At 51.7% G+C, this 19737-nt stretch overlaps 1 protein-coding gene across 1 annotated transcript in view; it reads right to left on the bottom strand.

Moving 5' to 3' along the window:
* Positions 1-824: 824 nt before the first annotated feature.
* Positions 825-19737, bottom strand: part of LOC101745387 (protein crumbs) — a 60903-nt gene continuing 41990 nt past the window's right edge. Inside the window, exons 21-44 of the mRNA XM_038015815.2 lie at positions 19494-19673; positions 18492-18714; positions 17463-17705; positions 16978-17190; positions 16700-16889; positions 16460-16628; positions 16025-16166; positions 15687-15779; positions 15317-15604; positions 14364-14557; positions 14004-14108; positions 13699-13830; positions 9462-9691; positions 8982-9130; positions 8828-8911; positions 8403-8518; positions 8059-8203; positions 7885-7991; positions 7615-7808; positions 5987-6108; positions 5767-5905; positions 1760-1859; positions 1234-1399; positions 825-1107 (exon numbers count right to left, since the gene is read on the bottom strand). Coding sequence (XP_037871743.1) covers positions 868-1107; positions 1234-1399; positions 1760-1859; positions 5767-5905; positions 5987-6108; positions 7615-7808; positions 7885-7991; positions 8059-8203; positions 8403-8518; positions 8828-8911; positions 8982-9130; positions 9462-9691; positions 13699-13830; positions 14004-14108; positions 14364-14557; positions 15317-15604; positions 15687-15779; positions 16025-16166; positions 16460-16628; positions 16700-16889; positions 16978-17190; positions 17463-17705; positions 18492-18714; positions 19494-19673 — 3964 coding nt within the window. The 3' untranslated portion in view covers positions 825-867. The remainder of the gene's footprint in view (positions 1108-1233; positions 1400-1759; positions 1860-5766; positions 5906-5986; positions 6109-7614; positions 7809-7884; positions 7992-8058; positions 8204-8402; positions 8519-8827; positions 8912-8981; positions 9131-9461; positions 9692-13698; positions 13831-14003; positions 14109-14363; positions 14558-15316; positions 15605-15686; positions 15780-16024; positions 16167-16459; positions 16629-16699; positions 16890-16977; positions 17191-17462; positions 17706-18491; positions 18715-19493; positions 19674-19737) is intronic.

Below are 19737 nucleotides of genomic sequence, written 5' to 3'. Positions count from 1 at the left end.
ACGCACGCGTGTGTTGGGCGCGGCGGTGACGTCACGGTCTAGTTCCTTGATTCCTTTCGTCAGCGAGCTGGGCTGTTAGGAACAAAAATACGGTACATTTAATATTGGGGGTCCGAGCCCCGACACTGAGAGAGACCCGCCGCTGCCCCCTCCCCTAGGGGACAGGGGGGGCGCGAGGAGCGAGCTTTTTTTTTATTGCCCTTGTAGGCAGACGAGCATACGGCCCACCTGACGGTGAGTGGTTACCGTCGCTCATGGACTTCAGCAATGCCAGGGGCTAGAGCCAAGTCGCTGCCTACAGCTTAATACTCTCCACAAGCCTCGTTTGAAGAAGGACAGGTCATAGCGCTCGGGAAACACCGTGGAGGGGAGCTCATTCCATAGCCGGATGGTACGTGGCAAAAAAGATCTCTGGAAACGCACTGTAGATGACCGCAGTGGCTCCAGATAGTATGGATGAACTCTACTCCGGTGGCGGGCGGTGCGATGGTAAAAACGAGATGCCGGTATCATCTCGAACAATTTCTCAGAGCACTCCCCATGGAACATACGGTACAGAATACAGAGGGAACCGAAGTTCCTCCGCAGACCCAGAGGTTCCAAGCGATCCGTGAGAATGGGATTATCGACAATCCGAACGGCCCTCCTCTGTATGCTCATGCGGATTGTTTCATTTGGTTATTTCTTCAGATTTAAACGTGCAATCGGGAGCGTATTGATTTCATAGCACATGTGGAAGTGCCCGAGGGTGGGGAAATGACACAGTGGCCGGGCGCGGCTTGTCGTGTTGTTCTAAAAACTCCACTGAAATCTCAATAAATTACCAAAGAACTGCTTCTCATTACATCAGTCGAGTACCTCCCGACGCTATATGAGTCTCTCTTCGGGAGGCGGCTTGAGCGCGTGGTGGTGCATCTCCGCGCGAGGGTTGCAGTACTCCTGTCCGGAGGGAGAGTAGGTGCCGCGAGTGGCTCGCTTGCGGCGGGCCTGCGCCCCCAGGGCTCCCAGCGCGCCGCCCGCCAGCGCCAGCGCCACCAGCGCGCCCCCCACCCCCAGCAGCACGGCCGACGAGTTGTCGCTGGTCCCCTCCGACCCCTCCGCCACGGCCTGTGAGTGAGGCAGACTTTAATTTCATGTTAAATAAAGAGCACAACAGTGCACGTCATTATAAGAATTTTTCACCAAAATTTGTGCGGACGTTCCCCGCAGGGCATGTATAGTATTACGACGGACCTGCTGCGTGCAGTTCTTGCCGGCCCAGCCGTCGGTGCAGCGGCACACGTAGTCGGGCTCGCGGGCGCAGCGCTGCTCGCACACGGCCCCGTGCTGGCACGGCTCGGCGCCGCACGGGTCCACGAGCGCGCACTCCGCGCCGCAGTAGCCGCGCCCGCACACGCAGCTGCGCGCACACAATGCCGCGTTAACAACATGCACTCTACTGCGAGTGCCGCGCGAGGAGGCGGCCGCTCGACCAACCGATCAAATTTCAATATCATTCCATTAAAAACAAAAAAGTACCCCGCCCCGTCCTCTACCCCCGCACCCCCACTGGACCTTCAAAATTACGTTGTGACGAAGTCATTTTTGATGTCATATTTTCCATTTTTTTATACACCTTCCCATCTACGGCTCAGTAAAAAGATTATCTATGAAAATAAACAGTTGATGGTAGTACAGCGGGTGGGAGATCGCGCAGATCTAAGGTTGAACTGATTTCAGAAGACAACAAACAACTAGGGTATATTATGTGGTTACTCACGTGTAGGACCCGTTGAGGTTGCGGCAGTCCCCGGGCCCGCAGCTGACCAGTCCCTCGGCACACTCGTCCACGTCCACCTCGCAGCGCGCGCCCGTCCAGCCTGATCACAATATCCTCCGTCAGAATAAAATTACATCACTAACTCTAAAGCCGGATGGTGCGTGCCAAAAATTACCCCTGGAAACGCACGATGGGTAGGCGCAGTGGGTCCGGCGGCCGGTGATACGTCCGTAAACAAAAAAACAGCCAATAATGGGACCCTCACAGACAATTCCTCCACGAGTAAAGCGGGTTTCCCCATAGCAGGGGGAGGCCCTAATCTACTATCGAAGGATTAAATATCCAAAAATAATATTCCACGGGGGAGTAGTCGGAGTAAATAAAATAACTCTGTTGGAAAGTCTGATTTTTGTAATGATAAAAATGTCGATATATATGAACGAGCTGAAGGGTCCACGACCGGGGGTCTGGGAGGACATTGTTTGAATGCTCACCTGAACATAACTCTATAAACAAAACGAATTTCTCCATGAACAGATAAAAAATCGGCTAATAACATGTAAACTACTTTTAAGATTTAATTTGGCGTTTACTATTGTCAGTAGATATGTCAGCGGTGGTAGGCGTCCGGTTCGTCATGGCTCGGCGACCCTTTTTTATTAATTCTAATTATTTACCCCACTCAAACTGCATTATTTTTTGTTACTCTAGAGACTTTTGTGTATTGTTTTACTTAATTTTACAAGTTCGAGTGCAACGATAATGAGTTGTAATTATCACCGATAAAACAACAAAATCGTGATAATTACAAATAGACATGTGATCGCAGACCAACGTAACATTAATACATTAAATTATCACACCCTGTATAATTACAGTTCACTCCAGTCAGTTAAGTCGGACTCTGTTGAAGCGCAACCAGATTAACTTGTATGTTTGACAAGGTTTTAATTTTAATTTTTTTCATCGACTAAAACGTTATGTTTTTCGTGAGACTCAAAATATGAGTCAAGACGCGCATTTCTAGTTCGACCTCATGCCTCAAGTCGGGCGGCGCCGGCTCGTTACCGTGTCCACGGGGTGGACGCGGATGCTTGCTCATGTTTTAACGCTAAGGTAATGAGATAGCGGAGCGCAGTACAAATCCGAGCGGGTCCGTACCTGCCACAAACACGAAGACAACTATCCTCTCCATCACGTATAGCACGTTCATTGCACAATTATTCGCATCACTCACAAACCTTATTTCGATTTTATTAAAAACATTACTAAATCTAACACTTATTTGTAAGTACTTTTTAAATTTTCAGTAGTCATTATTATTTTTGATTTGACATCACGAAACAAATTTATTTATCAAAACCATTTTTCACTCCTAATCCCAATTCATCCAATAATTAATTCTTTAGATGTCACAATCTAAAATTCCGAAACTTATTGAGTACAAGCGCTTTTTGCAGCAGGAAATATGTGTTAAGAGGTCAGAGTGTTGTGTCACACTTTACCAAACTGACGCGGGCAACGGTGACGCGGAGCTGGCGGCTCCCAAAGTGCGCACGCGGGCGGGGGGCGCGGGGGGCGTCGGGGGGGGGGGCTGCTACGGAGGACACGGGTGGGTAGCGCGGGGGGGCGCAATCGTCTAATATCCAGTTGTCGTACTTGTGACGTGGTCACGGCAGCAGCAGAGCCCCTCTAGTTCCTATGGCGAGCTCCGTTACTTCGTGATCAGAGCTGGTAATAGACTGATTTAATCCGAGTGCGCAAGGCCTCTCCCTTTGCAATGGGATTGAGTAAGATCTAGACTTCTCTGTCGCGTGACGGCCGTAACTACAGTTTGAACTAGTTTAGGAAAGATATTAACATATATCTAAGGTGTTTTATTGGAATATAAAGCCCGCTATAAACATCCTAATAAAATAGAATACTAAATTTATTAATGATTAAGAAATATGTCATTTTGAAATATTCTTGTACTATGGGAAGTGTTACTTTGGTTTGAATAATATTACATATTTTAACTTTGGAATTATTTCATTAATATATGTTATTTATATCGACGCTTGAAAGGCAAACGTGACTAAGCGACAATGCGTGAACTTTACAGTAGACTAATTTAAAGTTGAAATACCTGAAAAAAAAATATTTTAACGGACCTAGCTATAGGCTTGAAATGATTTTAATAGACCTAGAAGCATGTTTTTTTTGCGCATCAAATATAGTTATTGCCTATAATTTATGTACAAAGTAGTTATTGTCGCTTGCCACGTTTGCCTTCCAAGCGTCGATATCATGTATCGGAATCACCAACATATGTAATATAATATGTATTGTGACTACGCGCGTCCTCGCAACGTCTTAGTTTTCCTCCTCGACCCGACCAGGAAATAAATATATTACAACTAAATTGGAACCGATAATAATTTGTGGGTCCTTTATTGGAGCGAATTTCTATTTGAGCAAAACTTTGAGAGCTTGTGGTTAACGTTATCAGTTTATCAGCTGCTATCAGCCGCGCGCGGCCGCCAGCGATAACTGCCGCCTTATCGATCAGTATAATGATAAACCTACAACTATGAGCAGGTTTCTTTATTTGATGAAATCAAAATGTATTTATTCCTCAAATATTGATTACCAAACTGTAAATATATTTATTAACCAATATATTTATGAAAGAAAATATTCTGTATGTTTAAATATTCATGGAAGTAAACAACATTAGATAAGGCGACCGTACGCCCGGAGACGTGTCCAGGTTCGATCCCGGAGTTGCCTGATCTCTTCCTCATTTTTAAAAGAAATGTCTACATGACCACGGCCCTGCCTACTTCTGCCGCGACACTAGGACACGTTCCGTTCGTCGGTAGGGGGAGACGGGTCGTGCGTGTGTGCGTGCGTGCGTGCGTGCGTGTGTGTGTGTGTGTGTGTGTGCGTGCGTGTGGGTGTGTGTGTGTGTATATGTGCGTGCGTGTGTGCGTGTGAGTGTGTGTGCGTGCGTGCGTGTGTGTGTGGGTGGGTGTATATGTGGGTGTGTGTGTATGTGTATGTATGTGTATGTGCGTGCGTGTGTGTGTTCGTGTGTGTGTGGGTGCATATGTGGGTGTGTGTATGTATATGTGGGTGTGGGTGTGTATATGTGCGTGCGTGTGTGTGTGTGTGTGTGTGTGTGCGTGCGTGTGGGTGTGTGTGTGTGTATATGTGCGTGCGTGTGTGCGTGTGAGTGTGTGTGCGTGCGTGCGTGTGTGTGTGGGTGGGTGTATATGTGGGTGTGTGTGTATGTGTATGTATGTGTATGTGCGTGTGAGTGTGTGTGCGTGCGTGCGTGTGTGTGTGGGTGGGTGTATATGTGCGTGCGTGTGTGCGTGTGAGTGTGTGTGCGTGCGTGCGTGTGTGTGTGGGTGGGTGTATATGTGGGTGTGTGTGTATGTGTATGTATCTGTATGTGCGTGCGTGTGTGTGTTCGTGTGTGTGTGGGTGCATATGTGGGTGTGTGTATGTATATGTGGGTGTGGGTGTGTATATGTGCGTGCGTGTGTGTGTGTGTGTGTGTGTGTGCGTGCGTGTGGGTGTGTGTGTGTGTATATGTGCGTGCGTGTGTGCGTGTGAGTGTGTGTGCGTGCGTGCGTGTGTGTGTGGGTGGGTGTATATGTGGGTGTGTGTGTATGTGTATGTATGTGTATGTGCGTGCGTGTGTGTGTTCGTGTGTGTGTGGGTGCATATGTGGGTGTGTGTATGTATATGTGGGTGTGGGTGTGTATATGTGCGTGCGTGTGTGTGTGTGGGTGTATATGTGGGTGTGTGTGTATATATGTGTGTGTGTGTGTTTATATGTGCGTGTGTGTATATGTGGGTGTGTGTGTATATGTGCGTGTGTGTGTGTATATGTGCGTGTGTGTGTGTACATGTGCGTGTGTGTGTGTATATGTGCGTGTGTGTGTGTATATGTGCGTGTGTGTGTATATGTGCGTGTGTGTGTGTATATGTGCGTGCGTGCGGGCGCGTGCAGTTACCGGTGGCGGTGCAGTCGCAGAGGAAGTGCTCGGAGTCCCGGTAGCAGCGGCCGCCGTGCTGGCAGTGGCCCACGCACTCGTCGCGCTCCTCCGAGCAGCGCGCGCCCGTCCAGCCCGGCGCGCACGCGCACTGCACGCCCTGCAACCACACCCACTGGTAACCATGGCATGTCGACAGGCGCTCGACAGAGCTCATACGTCACGGCGCCCCCCCCCCCACCTGCGCGTCGGCGCGGCACTCCCCGTGCACGCACGGCGTCACCTCGCAGAACGGCTTCTCGCAGTACACGCCCTCGTAGCCCTCCCGGCACTCGCACGTGAACTTGTTCCCGGTCGGAGGATCTGGAAACAACCAAATCATAAAATATTATTTCAGTTAACTTCACTTCTGTGACTTTTCATAATGCAACAAAAACGTCCCTTTTTAAAGATAAAACTTTAATCGACGTATGGATTTGAGTAGAGATAGAAGATGAAGAAGGAAGAGGAGCCGCTATCGGGCACCGCGCGACCTGCAGATGTATGCGTCTGACTTTTTTTTTCCTAAGCTGATAGCCTTGAGAGGCTATTTCAGCGTAACCTTAACTATAGTAGAGTTATTTTGTCCGTGCAGTTTGGGTCATAAAAAATCGGAGCAGTGCAGCGAGTATTTCGCTCTCTCTTCCACTCACAAGCCTTATGGACGGGCATAGTGATGCGCATTATTGTTGTCGATAAGCGTTATCGATAGTGTATTTAATTTTGTCATTTGGTGGGTTAGTGATAAAAATGAAAAAAAAAACACTAATCGAACACTTACACCACATATCGCCGCAGCAAGTTAACGAGAACGGCAAAAATTAACACTTTGTAACTTTTCGAGAACTATTCTTATTTCAGTGAAATTTTTTAACACATTGTTGATAACAACACGTGCAAATATTATTTTGAATAAATTCTGCCGTTTTGATACAAAACAAAGGAGTAGCTATTGGGTCACTAAAGAAATTCAGATAACGAATGCATAAAAACACATTTCTTTTCGACATAATGTACTATAATTTGCAGGTGACTCATAACCTAACAATATCTCACCACCCTTCGTATACCACCCCGCCGCTGTGTACCAGCCTTCGATAACTCATTTGTTTTTATCGATAATGGCTTTGCGCCCGCGCAACATGGTCACCGCCCTAGCCGGGTTATGTTTTATGACCCAAACTGCACGGACAAAATAATTCTACTATAGTAGGTACTCGCGGGGCTCAAACCTGACGACGTTGCTAACATGAACTCTAGCAAGAGCCGTGCTTCGCAGAAGCTACCACCGGATCGGAATCGCGACCCACTGAGAAGATCCGGCGAGAAACTCAGTGGGCTGTGTCCGAGGGTTAATTTACTCGTTGAGCCCTTCGTCGCAAGTGACGAGTTCGACGAGAACGGTGACCGGTGCTTGAAGTACCTAGAAGCACCGTTAGTGGATCGGGAGGATCCGAGATGACGTGTTTTGGGCGACGTCGACTGCTTTCCATTCTGTCCGCAGGATCGGGAATGTAGTTACCGGCGGCCACGATGAGAGGGTTCTCGTGTCGTGCCGCTTTATCGAACTGGGGTGCGTCTGATATATAACGTTAATTACCTTAGCAAGATCGAATTGAAATTTTTTTCAACTTCTCCCCTTCTTCTCGACCTCTTTCTTCAGTATCAAATTAAGAAGAAGAGGTCCTCAATCCACAGTGAAGTTTAAATTATGATTTTTTGCATCGTAATAAATATACGTACGCATATACAAGTTGATGTAGTTTTAATTTAGTCTAGTCACATAATACATAATATGCGTGTAGTGCAGTGTAGCGTGGAGGGCCTCACCGGGGGGGTCGTCCGTGCAGCGCGCGGCGCCGGGGGCGCAGGGGGAGTGTGCGCATGTGCGGGCGCGTGGCTCGCGACACGTGTCCCCGCGCCACTGCGGCGAGCACGTGCACGTGTAGCCGCCGGGCGCGTCCACGCACGTGCCGCCGTTGGCGCACGGGGACGACGTGCACTCGTCGATGTCGCTCTCGCACCTGCGGGCCGCGACACACTGGTCATGCTACTGGACACACATGCGACGTGCGGGGGGTGCACTGGCGCGACACTCACAGCTGCCCCTCGAAGCCGGGCGGGCACTCGCAGCGGTAGGCGGCCACCAGGTCGCGGCACGTGGCGCCGTGCTGGCACTCGTGCACGGCGCACTCGTCGATGTCCACCTGCAACAGCACCCGCGTGAGCACCGGCCCCGCCGCACGCTGCGGGCGCGGGGGGCGGGGCAGCTACCTGGCAGTAGTCTCCGGAGTACCCGGGCGGACAGGAGCAGGAGTAGGAGGAGCGCACGTCGGCGCAGCGCCCGCCGTTGTTGCAGTCCGCCTCCAGGCACAGCACGCAGCCCACGCCCTCCGCCGCGCCCCACGGCACGCCGGAACTGTGACCGCACCACTCTACTTGTATTACAATGGAACGAGGATTTGGACTACACACATTTGTTCGGGTCCGGAAGCAAGTTCTTACAGCACCGAGCCTAGTGATTTGAAAATTGTACTATTTTTTTGAGCCGACTACAACAGAACTATTAAATGCAATGCAAGTTGTGGCTATGCTGTGGCGGCCAGGGCGGTGGTTACATGAGCGCGTAGTGCGGCTGCGCGGCCAGCAGCGCGGCGGCCGGGCCCACGAACAGCTTCTCCTCCGTGAAGAACGGCAGCAGCAGCCCGCCCACGTGCACGGCGCCCACGCAGCCCTAGGGGCAGAAGATCAATAATCACACTCTCGCTAAGCTCAAACACGTCATTATTTTTACGAACTGGCATTCGGAATAAAATAACAAATAATACTTAACTAAATATACAATTCATAAAAAAAAATCGGGGTGAAATTCGAAATGTTAGAACACAAAATGTCCCGTTTATACAAGTACACATTTAATGGGCCATTGACAAAGGTCGCGTTTGAGATAATTATTGTTTTGTCAAGCGTAGGAACCTTTGTATTAACGGGGGCTCAAAGCAGTGAAACTAAATAAAGATTATACGTCTTTAACATTTCTCACCTTGAAGTATTTCCCTTCTATATTATCGGCAGCAAACTCCTCGCCCTCCGTGAACTCGTAGGCCTGATCGGTCGACGTCTCCATCTACGTGACGACGAAACGTAATGTAACATGAATAGAGCGTGAGTGCGGCGGGCAGGGGAGCGGTACGCACGTTGAGGGTGGGGGGCGGGGGCGCGGCGGGCGCGCGGCCCCCCCCGCCCAGCAGGATGCGGCCCGCGGACACCAGGCGCTGCCACGCCGCCACGTCGATGTGTCCGCGCAGCCCCACGCGCTCCTCGCCGTCCGCCTCCACGAAGGACCCTGCAGCGGGACCGCCAATATAACTACAATTTGTTAGCGGTCTTATTATATAGAGCAGGCGTTAATTTATTTTGTATTACACGTCAGTACGACGATGCCTGTTTGGTACTGGTCCCTGTCTCCATCTGAGAGTTATGTACAATAGGGCACGTCAGCCCACTCTTACTGCTTCTTTACAGCGTCGTCTGACTTCAGTGAACATAGCTCACGTTACTGTACGGGTGAGCTTTAAGCGGCTAAGTCCCTGGCAACACCGGCGACGTGTGGGCGCGGTGGTTCCTGACAGGCGAAAATGCTTTACAATAATTAGAAAGTTGAGTTCCTCGCTGACCTATGATCTGATCTCTGTCGAAGGTGAACTTGACGGTGGTCCAGTGCAGGTGCGAGTGCGGCGCCGTCATGCGCAACGCCCGCGGCAGGTCGGCGGGGGGACCGCCCAGGGGGTCCAGGCGCCACTGCACCGACACCCGCTCCTTGTACGCACCCACTGCGAACCACGAGCCCTCCTGGCCCTCCGAAGGGTCGCTCTCCGCTCGCAGTAATGTGCCCCCTACCTTTGTCCTGACACAAAAAACAAAAACTCAATCAAGAAATTATTATTATAATAACATAAGTAAATATAAAATATTTCAATTAATGTAGAATAAATTTTCGTAATATAATTTGAAAAATATGGGCCGCAATTTTTTCTTTTTTTTTTTTTTTTTTTTTTTATTGCCCTTGTAGGCAGACGAGCATACGGCCCACCTGATGGTGAGTGGTTACCGTCGCCCATGGACTTCAGCAATGCCAGGGGCAGAGCCAAGCCGCTGCCTACCGTTTAATACTCTCCACAAGCCTCGTTTGAAGAAGGACATGTCATAGCGCTCGGGAAACACCGTGGAGGGGAGCTCATTCCATAGCCGGATGGTACGTGGCAAAAAAGACCTCTGGAAACGCACTGTGGATGACCGCAGCGGCTCCAGGTAGTATGGATGAACTCTACTCCGGTGGCGGGCGGTGCGATGGTAAAAACGAGATGCCGGTATCATCTCGAACAATTCCTCAGAGCACTCCCCATGGAACATACGGTACAAAATGCAGAGGGAACCGAAGTCCCTCCGCAGACCCAGAGGCTCCAAACGATCCGTGAGAATGGGATTATCGACAATCCGAACGGCCCTCCTCTGTATGGAGTCAAATGGAAGAAGCTGGTATTTGGGAGCCCCGGCCCAGAGATGGGAGCAGTACTCCACGCGAGGCCGGACTTGTGCTTTATAAAGCAAAAGCCTTTGTCCAGGCGTGAAGTACCGCTTCGCTCTGTTGAGGACTCCCAGCATTTTGGACGCCAACTTGGCTTTGCCTTCCAGATGACTCCGAAACTGGACATCGCTCGAAATCTCGACCCCAAGTATCCCAATACTCCCGGAAGGTTGCAGGGATACTCCTTGGAATTGCGGTGCCATGACAAAGGGGTCCTTCTTCGCAGTGAACGCGCAAACTTGTGTCTTTATCGGGTTGAATTGAACCAAGTTCAATTCACCCCATTCGGAGACTCGCCACAGAGAGTTCTCCACTTCAGACACAAGTTTTGATCGTCTCTCCTGCACCACGCTCCGAGAGAGACTCTGATGGCCGATATATCGCGCATCCCCCGTGCTGTCATCCGCATAGCAATGCATGCCATCAATAGACAGCATGTCATTGATATACAGGATGAAAAGCGTGGGGGAGAGCACCGAACCTTGTGGAACGCCAGCGTTAATGGTCATGGTATCAGAGCAATCGCCGTCTACAACGACCGTGATGCTCCGCCCATCCAAAAAGCTAGCGATCCACTTGCAGAGACCCTCGGGGATTCCGTAAGATGGTAGCTTCGACAGAAGTGCCCTATGCCAGACCCTGTCGAAGGCCTTCGCGATATCAAGGCTCACAGCAAGAGCCTCGCCCTTGCTCTCCAAGGCTTCAGCCCACCTGTGAGTAAGGTATACGAGAAGATCGCCAGCTGAGCGACCGTGACGGAAACCGTACTGTCGGTCACTGATCAGCTGGCGATCTTCAAGATACTTCAGGAGTTGTATATTTATTATTCGCTCCATCACCTTGGAAAGCAAGGAAGTTATCGCGATAGGCCTATAGCTCGATGGGTCCGACCGGTCACCCTTCTTGGGGATAGGGTGGACGTGGGCGGTCTTCCATGAAGACGGAACCCTGTAAGCGCAATAAGAGAGGCGATACAGACGCGTTAGCGCAGGCGTCAGCTCAGGGGCGCACGTTTTCAGAACCACTGCGGGGATGCCGTCTGGCCCACTCGACTTATGGACGTCCAGGAGTCGGAGTTGCCGCCTGACTGCACACTGTGTAAAGCAGATCTCCGGCAGGGAACTATCACACCGGGGGATGTTCGGTGGTGTGGCACCCCCGTCGTCCACGGTCGAGTTCGAGGCGAAGAGTTTGACCAGAAGGTCAGCCTTCTCTTTCGCACTATGGGCCAGACTGTCATCGGACTTTCGCAGTGGTGGGAGACTAGACCTGCAAAAGTTTCCTTCTGCGGCTTTGGCGAGCGACCAAAAAGCACGGCTCCCAGAGGGATAGCTCTTTAGTCGCTCGCCAACTCTAGCAACGTGCTCCGACTTCGCCTTGGCAATAACCTTCTTGTAGGACCTGGAAGCGGCGTTATATTTCCGCCTTTCCTCTGAGATGTTAGGGTCCTGACGTCTCCTGGCATTATCCCATGCCACGTATGCGGACCGCTTGAGGTGTGCAGCATCCCTGCTGGCATTATTATACCAGGGTCTGCTGCGACCCCCAACGGGCACTTCAGAGGAGGGAACAAACAATTCCATCCCCTGGAGCACCACGTCTTTAAGACGGTCCGCACAGACGTCAGGATCAGCAGAGGAAAAGCAGAACCGCCCCCATGGGTAGGATGCGTAAAATTCACGCAATCCATCCCAATCTGCTGACAAATACTGCCAAACTCTTCGATACCTGGTCGTCGTTCGACGACTAGGACGAGAGAGTGGTGTGGCAGCACGGATAAGGCAGTGATCAGACGATCCAAGCGGAGCGTCGACCACTACACTGTATCCGGCTGGATCGGTGGTCAGCAGAAGGTCCAACAGAGAAGGCTCGTGCCCCTCAATATCTGGGACACGGGTGGGCTGTGTCACCAGCTGGGAGAGGCCGTAGGCCAGGGCGAAATCGTAGGCAGCCCGACCCGGGAGGTCAGTGGTTCTGGACCCCAACCACTCTTGGTGGTGAGCGTTAAAATCTCCAAGAACCACCACCTCCGCAGATGGGTACTGCTCAAGCACGCGGCTAGTCCCCTCTTGCACATGCTCTATCAGAGCTGAACCTGCATCACTGCTCTGGGACCTGTACAGGCACGCGTAGACTCGGGTACAACCCCCATGGTCTACGCGCAGCCACAAGAGGGACAGGTCCCGTTGTTCGAGGCCTCGTAGACGGCGACAACAGACATCAGCCCGGACGAATACACACACCCCGGCTTTACGCAGGAAGTTGTGCTCCAATACGTAGCCGGGGTATTCAAGGTACGAAGTATCATCCGGAGCAGATATCTGCGTCTCCGTCAGAAAAAGGAGGGCAGGCTGCGCCGTCTCAAGATGGTGGTGTACGGCGTCGAGGTTGCTGTGTAGGCCCCTTACATTGCTGAAATCCACATTAAATGTGGAATGGGGCATCGCCGATAAAACCCTTTTCCTTTTTTGTACAGTCATGTTTGTTTTTTTTTTTTTTGGAGAGTGGGAATGGGTGGGGTAGGAAGTTCGAAGCGAAATCATGACGATACCTGAATAAAGCGCGGAACACAGTACGTGCTCGACCACGGGTTGCGTGAGAGACTGACGCAGGGCATGGAAGGGCCCCCAGTCCACCCTGCGTGCGATCGCCGGGATCCACTCCGGTCTCCGACTCCGGCACGACGACCGCACGGCAGGATTTTACACCGGTTGGCGGGACAGCTTCCCGGGGCGGAGTTTAGTAGAGACACCCGGGTTCAGGTCCCCAACTGACCGGCGGGCGGCGGCGAACACCGTTTCACTGGGTCTCCCTATACCCCCGTCAAACAATCACGTCCCGCGAGCTCGCACGCACGTCTGCTCCGCATGTTCCAGGCATCATCAAGATTCACCCCGAACAAGGAAGAGGAAAGGGAAGGAATAAAACTGGCTCTCCAACCCACACGCCGGAACACAGCTAGGCTATTTGGCGGCGGACTCTGGTTGGAGGGTGGTCGCCAGCCAGTCGGACAAGTCCTACCACCGATTATGTGTTCGGCTCCCGTTTTGCACCACCCAGGGGTCACTTGTAGGGAATCGCGGGTTAAACCTACGGAAGCGGGAAGCAATCAACCCCCAAAATCTTATCTCCATTTGTTAAGTTTACCTCATGTCAAAATGGTTTTACAATTATCTTAGCGATTAAATTTAGTTAAATCTATAATACCTTCAAAATTAAACAAGTTTTATTTAACAAAACTATTGATTTTTTTTATATTTGATAATTATTTTTTTTATGTAGTTGATTATTGCTTGCATAATGAGTAGTTAGAGGTCCGACAGTACCTGTAGGTGATGGTGAGGTCGGTGGGGGGCGGGAGGGGGTGCCGCGCGAGGGGGTCGGGGCGCGCGTCGCGCAGGCGGTACGTCAGCGTCGTGTTGGCGCCGTCGAACGTCGCGTTGGACACGCACTCCAGTCTGCGATACAACCACCAGGATACTTTATATATGCAACTACGTACATAATACAATTTTACGATTCATACACATTATATATAATTAGAAATAAAACTTCAAGTAAATAAAAAGTTTTAAATAAATAGTTTAATCTGACAAATCTGCGACGCCATAATGCCCCAGACTGGACTCACCCCTGGTCGATGTCCCTGCAGTGCGAGTTGGGGGGGCAGCCCTGCAGCTGGCAGAACTCCACGTCGCCGCACTGCTTCCCCTTGTACCCGCGCGGACACGTGCACCTGTCGCACAGGACACAACGTCTAGCCCATCGTCATTGACTTCACTCAACAGACGGGCCCGGTTAGTGTTATCTGTGGCATTCTGTAGCTCTTAAGCTTAAGTCATTATTAGCACAATCACTATAAGCTTATGGTTAGTGCTGTAAAGGAGTAAATATATTCTTGGTGCATTGGATATTTAACGGTTACCGGAGCCTCAAGATATGCACTAGACTAGACGAGAGTTGGGAGGGGGGGGGTTACAGCAATATTTACGTGAAGTCGTTCCAGGTGTTGGTGCAGGTGGCGTTGTGCTTGCAGGGCTGCGAGGCGCACACGTCGTCGGAGACCACCCCGCGCAGCACCCCTCCGGGGGGCAGGAACACTTCTCCGAAGGGAGGAGGCAGCTCCAGCCCCGGGACTCGCAGGGGGAAGAACTCCACTATGGTCACGTTGACTCCGTTCGATACCTGCACGACATTATGTCACAGATGTGTTCGGTCCGTGCGGGTATCCACACGCGGCATTGAATCGACAGACGCGCTGTTAGAATGTCTACAAATCAGTTTATGATTAAAGATTTCCTAATTGTCTTAATATTTTTTCATTCGATACATCTATTAACAGCGTCTGTTTCTTAAACATTAAAGTGATAAATAGTACAGCTACATAATATATCATGTATGCGCATGTTGTGCAGTCGATGGCAGGCAAATATATACATTTAGCCCCGGGTGCTGACACCGACACGTGCCCAACACAAGGCCGGAGCGCCGCACCGCCCCGCACGTGCGGGCACACTTCTCTGTTTGAGTTAAACCAATTCCAATCGCATCATTACATCTTAATTTATGGATGAGTAAAACGTACGTGGGATGGTTTCGATTTTACTTTGTTGTAAGTGATGACCTTGCCAGATACCGGGACACTTTTTAAATTTTACTAATGTATAGTGTCCGCTCAGTCGCTGGCGAATGTGGTTCCTCGCCATTCTACATACGATCCCCTGACTCGCTCCCCACAGCCGTGTTGCGGAACCTCTGTCGTACTTCAGAATTGTATACACTTATATGAATTGTTGTTAACACGGGTGTTTGCGGTGTAGCCGAGTCACGACAATCCCAATTACACCGGGTCACCATCAGCGCCCGACACGGTTAACAGAAGTTTGAGTTAAAAGTGTAAATTCAGAATTTAAAGTAAAAAGTTTAATAGAACGTTGAACGTACCTGAACGTCCTGAATGACGCCTTTGAAGTAAGCTGAATCATCGGGTTCCTCCTCGGGGGGTGCGGTGGGGAGCGGCGTGGAGGTGAGGGCCGTCAGCACGGACGTGGGGACCGGCGGGGGCGGGGGCGGGGGTGTGGAGGGGGCCGGCGGCGCGGGCGGCGGGTTCACGGGCGGCGAGCTGGACGAGGAGGCCGGGGCGGGGGGTGGAGACGGAGAGGGGGGCGACGCGATTAGCGCGGCCGCTTCCGGGGGCTCCGGGGCGGGAGGGGGCCCGCCTAGATAAAGTACCTGCAAGAAATACATTTGTTTATCGCTCGTTCGCAGGTGTTGTAACGGAACTGTGTTGCAGAGTCCGTGGTCAGCTCCGCACCTGCGCGTCGAGCTGCTTGGCGCCCGATATGGACTTCCTGAAGTACTCGGTGCCGTTCAGCTTCACTTGCACTAACGTCGAGTTGCGGACCACCTGCCAACCAACAGGATCTCAGATTTACAATACTGTTATTTTAACCTGGAGAGGAGCTGTACTTTCGATTCTAATAAGATTGTATTCGTAAATTTTAAGAGTATTAAAATGTTATCAGCAAATTAAAAAATAAAAACAAGAACGCAACACTCGCTCGCGGACATCAGCAACGCCCAGAGCAGAGCGGAGCCGCAGTGGCTGTCCCACGCGACCATGAACAGGCTGACGACCACCGGCGCGGTTACCTCGATGAGGTGCAGGTGTCCGTTGTCCAGGCGGGTGCCGCCCACGGTGTAGTTCTCCGGGGTCTGGTTGAAGCGCAGGTGCACCAGCAGCTCGCCGTTGGACAGCGAGGCGCCCACCTGCGTCTCCTCGGTCTGCCCGTACCTGCCACACAGCACGGCTCTGTACAACGCGCGCGCGCCGACCCCATGGGCATTACAAACACGTGCCTATTCCGTGGTTATCAACTATTCCGCAACATTGAAATTATTGTAATCTAAATGCGGACAGGCCATGTCCCGGAGCCTCGCTGGGACCGCCCCCGAGGGTGAGCAAGGTGTCTGCACGGGCTCCGTCATAGTTTAAATGATTTGTCAACCTTTTTCTTTCTCTTTAATGATATTCGATTTTTTAATGATTTATAATTAGTAAACTTTTGGTTTAAAAACATATGGTACCTTGGCAGAGAGCCCAAGTAAAAGATCTGTCCGGTGGGTTTCCTGGTCCGGATGAACATGGAGATGTCGAGCGCGGCCAGCACGGCGCGCCGAGCCGCCTCCCCCACCAGCACGCGCACCGCCGAGCCGCGCCGCGCCGCCTCGTGCCCGAACGTCGCCGCCGTGTAGTCTGCGGGAGGGAGCGCGTCACCAAGGGTCGCCGCGGGGGGCGGGGGCGGGGGGGTGTCGGCGGGTACGTACTGTACTGGCAGGTGTCTCCCAGGTGCGGCCGCGGGCAGGTGCACAGGAAGGAGGTCCAGTGGTCGTGGCAGCGCCCCCCCGAGCGGCAGGGGGAGGGCTGGCACTGCGGCACGCGGGGACACGCCGCCGTCACGCCCGCCAGGCGCCACACCGGGCCCTCGCCCTCGCTCTCTCCGCTCTCCGGCAGCACCTGGGGCGGCGCACACGTTACACGCCGCACAGGTGTACAATTACATGTGAACAATGTAACATCATACCATAACAGTCTGCGTACTGACCCACTGTCCGTTCACGACGACATCTTGGAAGCAGCCGACGAAGAAGTCAGGTCCGTGGGTGAGGGTCGCGAAGGAGGAGCCGGCCCTCCCGAGCCGCGTGGTGGGGAACGACGTCACCGACGAGTTGTACGCTTCGATCTGGCTGATGGGGTAGATGGTCTGCTCTTCGTTGGCGGCCAACACCAGGTGCGAGGAGTTTATCGTCACGAACACCTGCGGAATGGATGAACTGGGTCGTCGCGGGCCCCAGCGGGACAACACTTTGTGTGTAAAGATCATTGGCGCAACGAAGGCTTCGAGCTCTCGCTGTCCATGGGCCCAGTACGCGGCGGGTTGGTTACCTGATTTATTTTTGTTTCGATAGTATTCTTTATAGCGGAGTCTAGTGTTCATCAGTAAATAGTACATTGAATCAGTTTCATTTAACGTAACGGGGTGCAAGGTGTGGTGTGTGGTGGTGTGGTGGTGCAGGAGGAGTGTGAGACCTTCTGCCAGTTGCTGTCGTTGAGGTTGGAGCCGATGAAGACGCCCTCCCACTTGTTGAGCAGGCTGGAGTGCAGGTTGAGGCGGCCGTTGGACAGCTCGAGGAAGAAGTAGGTGAGGCCGATGCCCATGGCCAGCAGCCCGTCGCCCAGCGTCGTCTTGAAGCGGAACGAGATGTCGTAGCCCTCCTCGCGCGAAGTGTTCACCTCCGCGTAGCTGCTCCTCTCCAGGGACATGGTGGTGATCTGTTGGACATTACAACTTCACTACCTGTTATTGTTTCGTTTTAGTAGTGTGTGATCTAGCAATACATGTATACGGTAAGTATTGTATGCGCCCTACATACAAATAATTCTGATATTGAAGCCGATCAGACTCAGGCTCGTTGTTCTGAGTGAACTTTTCGTGTTGCCGAGTAGATATGTGTCGTTCGCGAACGAACGAATCAAACGACCCGGGTCTCAAATTCCGCGCGAACGATAGGGTCACTTTAAAAAATATGAGTCGTTCACTAAATCGACTCGTTTAACACAAAACCTACGAATCAGAAGAAAAGAACCATATGAGTACGACAGTCATTCGGGTCATTTCGGGTTGCCGCGTCTCGCCCCGCGCCCGTCTCGCTCAGTCGTTCGTTGTCACATAATGTCGCATAACGCATTTGGATTGTTTTGATCTCACGTAAACAATCGAACTATAACAGTTCCTTTAAGCTGTTATTCAATACTAAACTTTATCCAGCCAGTAACCTGATAATATTATTTACGTCATAAATTGATGTAATAAACGGTAACCCAAACGTTCGACTGAACGGGTCGTACGAACCGGATCATTTTGTCAACAGGTCAGTACTGATCTGAATCTCTAAAATTGAACGAACGACACATATCTATTGCCGAGCGACTCCCGCGGTGAAGGAGTTATATTGTGTTATTAAAATGCAACCCGCAAAAAACAATCGGCAACCACTTAACGGCGGACATGCCGTGGGCTCGTACACTAGTTAATGCAATAGAACAAGATGTGTCGACCTTCTCGCAGGTGGTGCCGTAGAAGCCGTTGGCGCAGGAGCAGTTGAAGCGGTGCTCGGTCTCGTCGCGCAGCCAGGGGTGGCAGGAGCCCTGGTTGCGGCAGGGTTGCGCGGCGCAGCCCTGCAGCACCACGGAGCAGTTCCGGCCGCCCCAGCCCGCCGAGCACGAGCAGTGGTACGTGGCGCGCTGGTCCACGCAGCGCCCGTGCGCGCACGGCTGGTACCTGCTCACACCGCAGCCGCCAACTCACATCAACAACACAACTATTTCATATATGAAGGAGGAACATGTGAGCGAGCAAGAGCTCAGCCAGAAACTGCTTCGCAAATACATCTACTACCGGAACAGAATCACAATCGACGAGTACGGTTATCGTGGTCCCTGTGCCCGCTGCTAGTTCTGAAGCTGCAGGTGTCTACTGACACTGTTAATGTTCAATGGAGAAAACAAAAAGTACAAAACCAAAAGCTTACTAAATTTACGAAATTTCTCAATAACAATGTGAATGTTCAAACTTCGTTCACGAGTGCCCTTTCCGGGAACCAAGCCGCAGTGTGCCCTCGGTGTCAACTATGGTATACACGAGCTGCTAATCTGGCGTTAGTACCGCGCAAGAGGATTTTGCTGGCGTGAGGTATGAGTGAATGTTCTGTAGTTCTCACATTATTGGTAGAACCCGTTTTGTGCAAGGGGACGAGAGTCGATCGAGTCCAAACATAAGGCCATTGTCCCATCTCCCAAAATTTCATTCAAATCTGATGGATGATTCTATTACCACACCTTGGGCGGGTCTAGGCAAGCACAAATTGTATAGTCTTCAACTCCTCTTCTTTCAGGTCTAAATTTATCCTAAATGTATTTAATTATTAGAGCCTCGGCTCAGAGAACTGACTGCAGAGACACGACCAATCTGCGAGACAGTTCAAAGTTAGATCTGGTTTGCTTAAAGATCACGAACATTTTTGAAGGAAGCTTACACCTCGACCCCTAATTAAAGCGTACCTCTGGCACTCGTCGATTTCGATCTCGCAGTGGTCCCCCTCGTAGCCCGGCAGGCAGTCGCAGGAGTAGGAGCCCACGCCGTCCACGCACTTGCCGTGTCCGCACGGGGACGACGCGCACTCGTCGATGTTGAGCTCGCAGCGCGCGCCCGCCGTGCCCGGCACGCACACGCACTCGAACCTGCGGCAGCGCACCGTGTAGCCATGTAGCCGCCACGCAGCCGCCATGTAGCCGCCATGTAGCC

This window comes from Bombyx mori, chromosome 15 (genome assembly GCF_030269925.1).
Source record: "Bombyx mori chromosome 15, ASM3026992v2".
Lineage (NCBI taxonomy): Eukaryota > Metazoa > Arthropoda > Insecta > Lepidoptera > Bombycidae > Bombyx > Bombyx mori.
The sequence above is the reverse complement of the archived record's forward strand: the minus strand, read 5'-3'. Positions and strand labels throughout refer to the sequence as shown.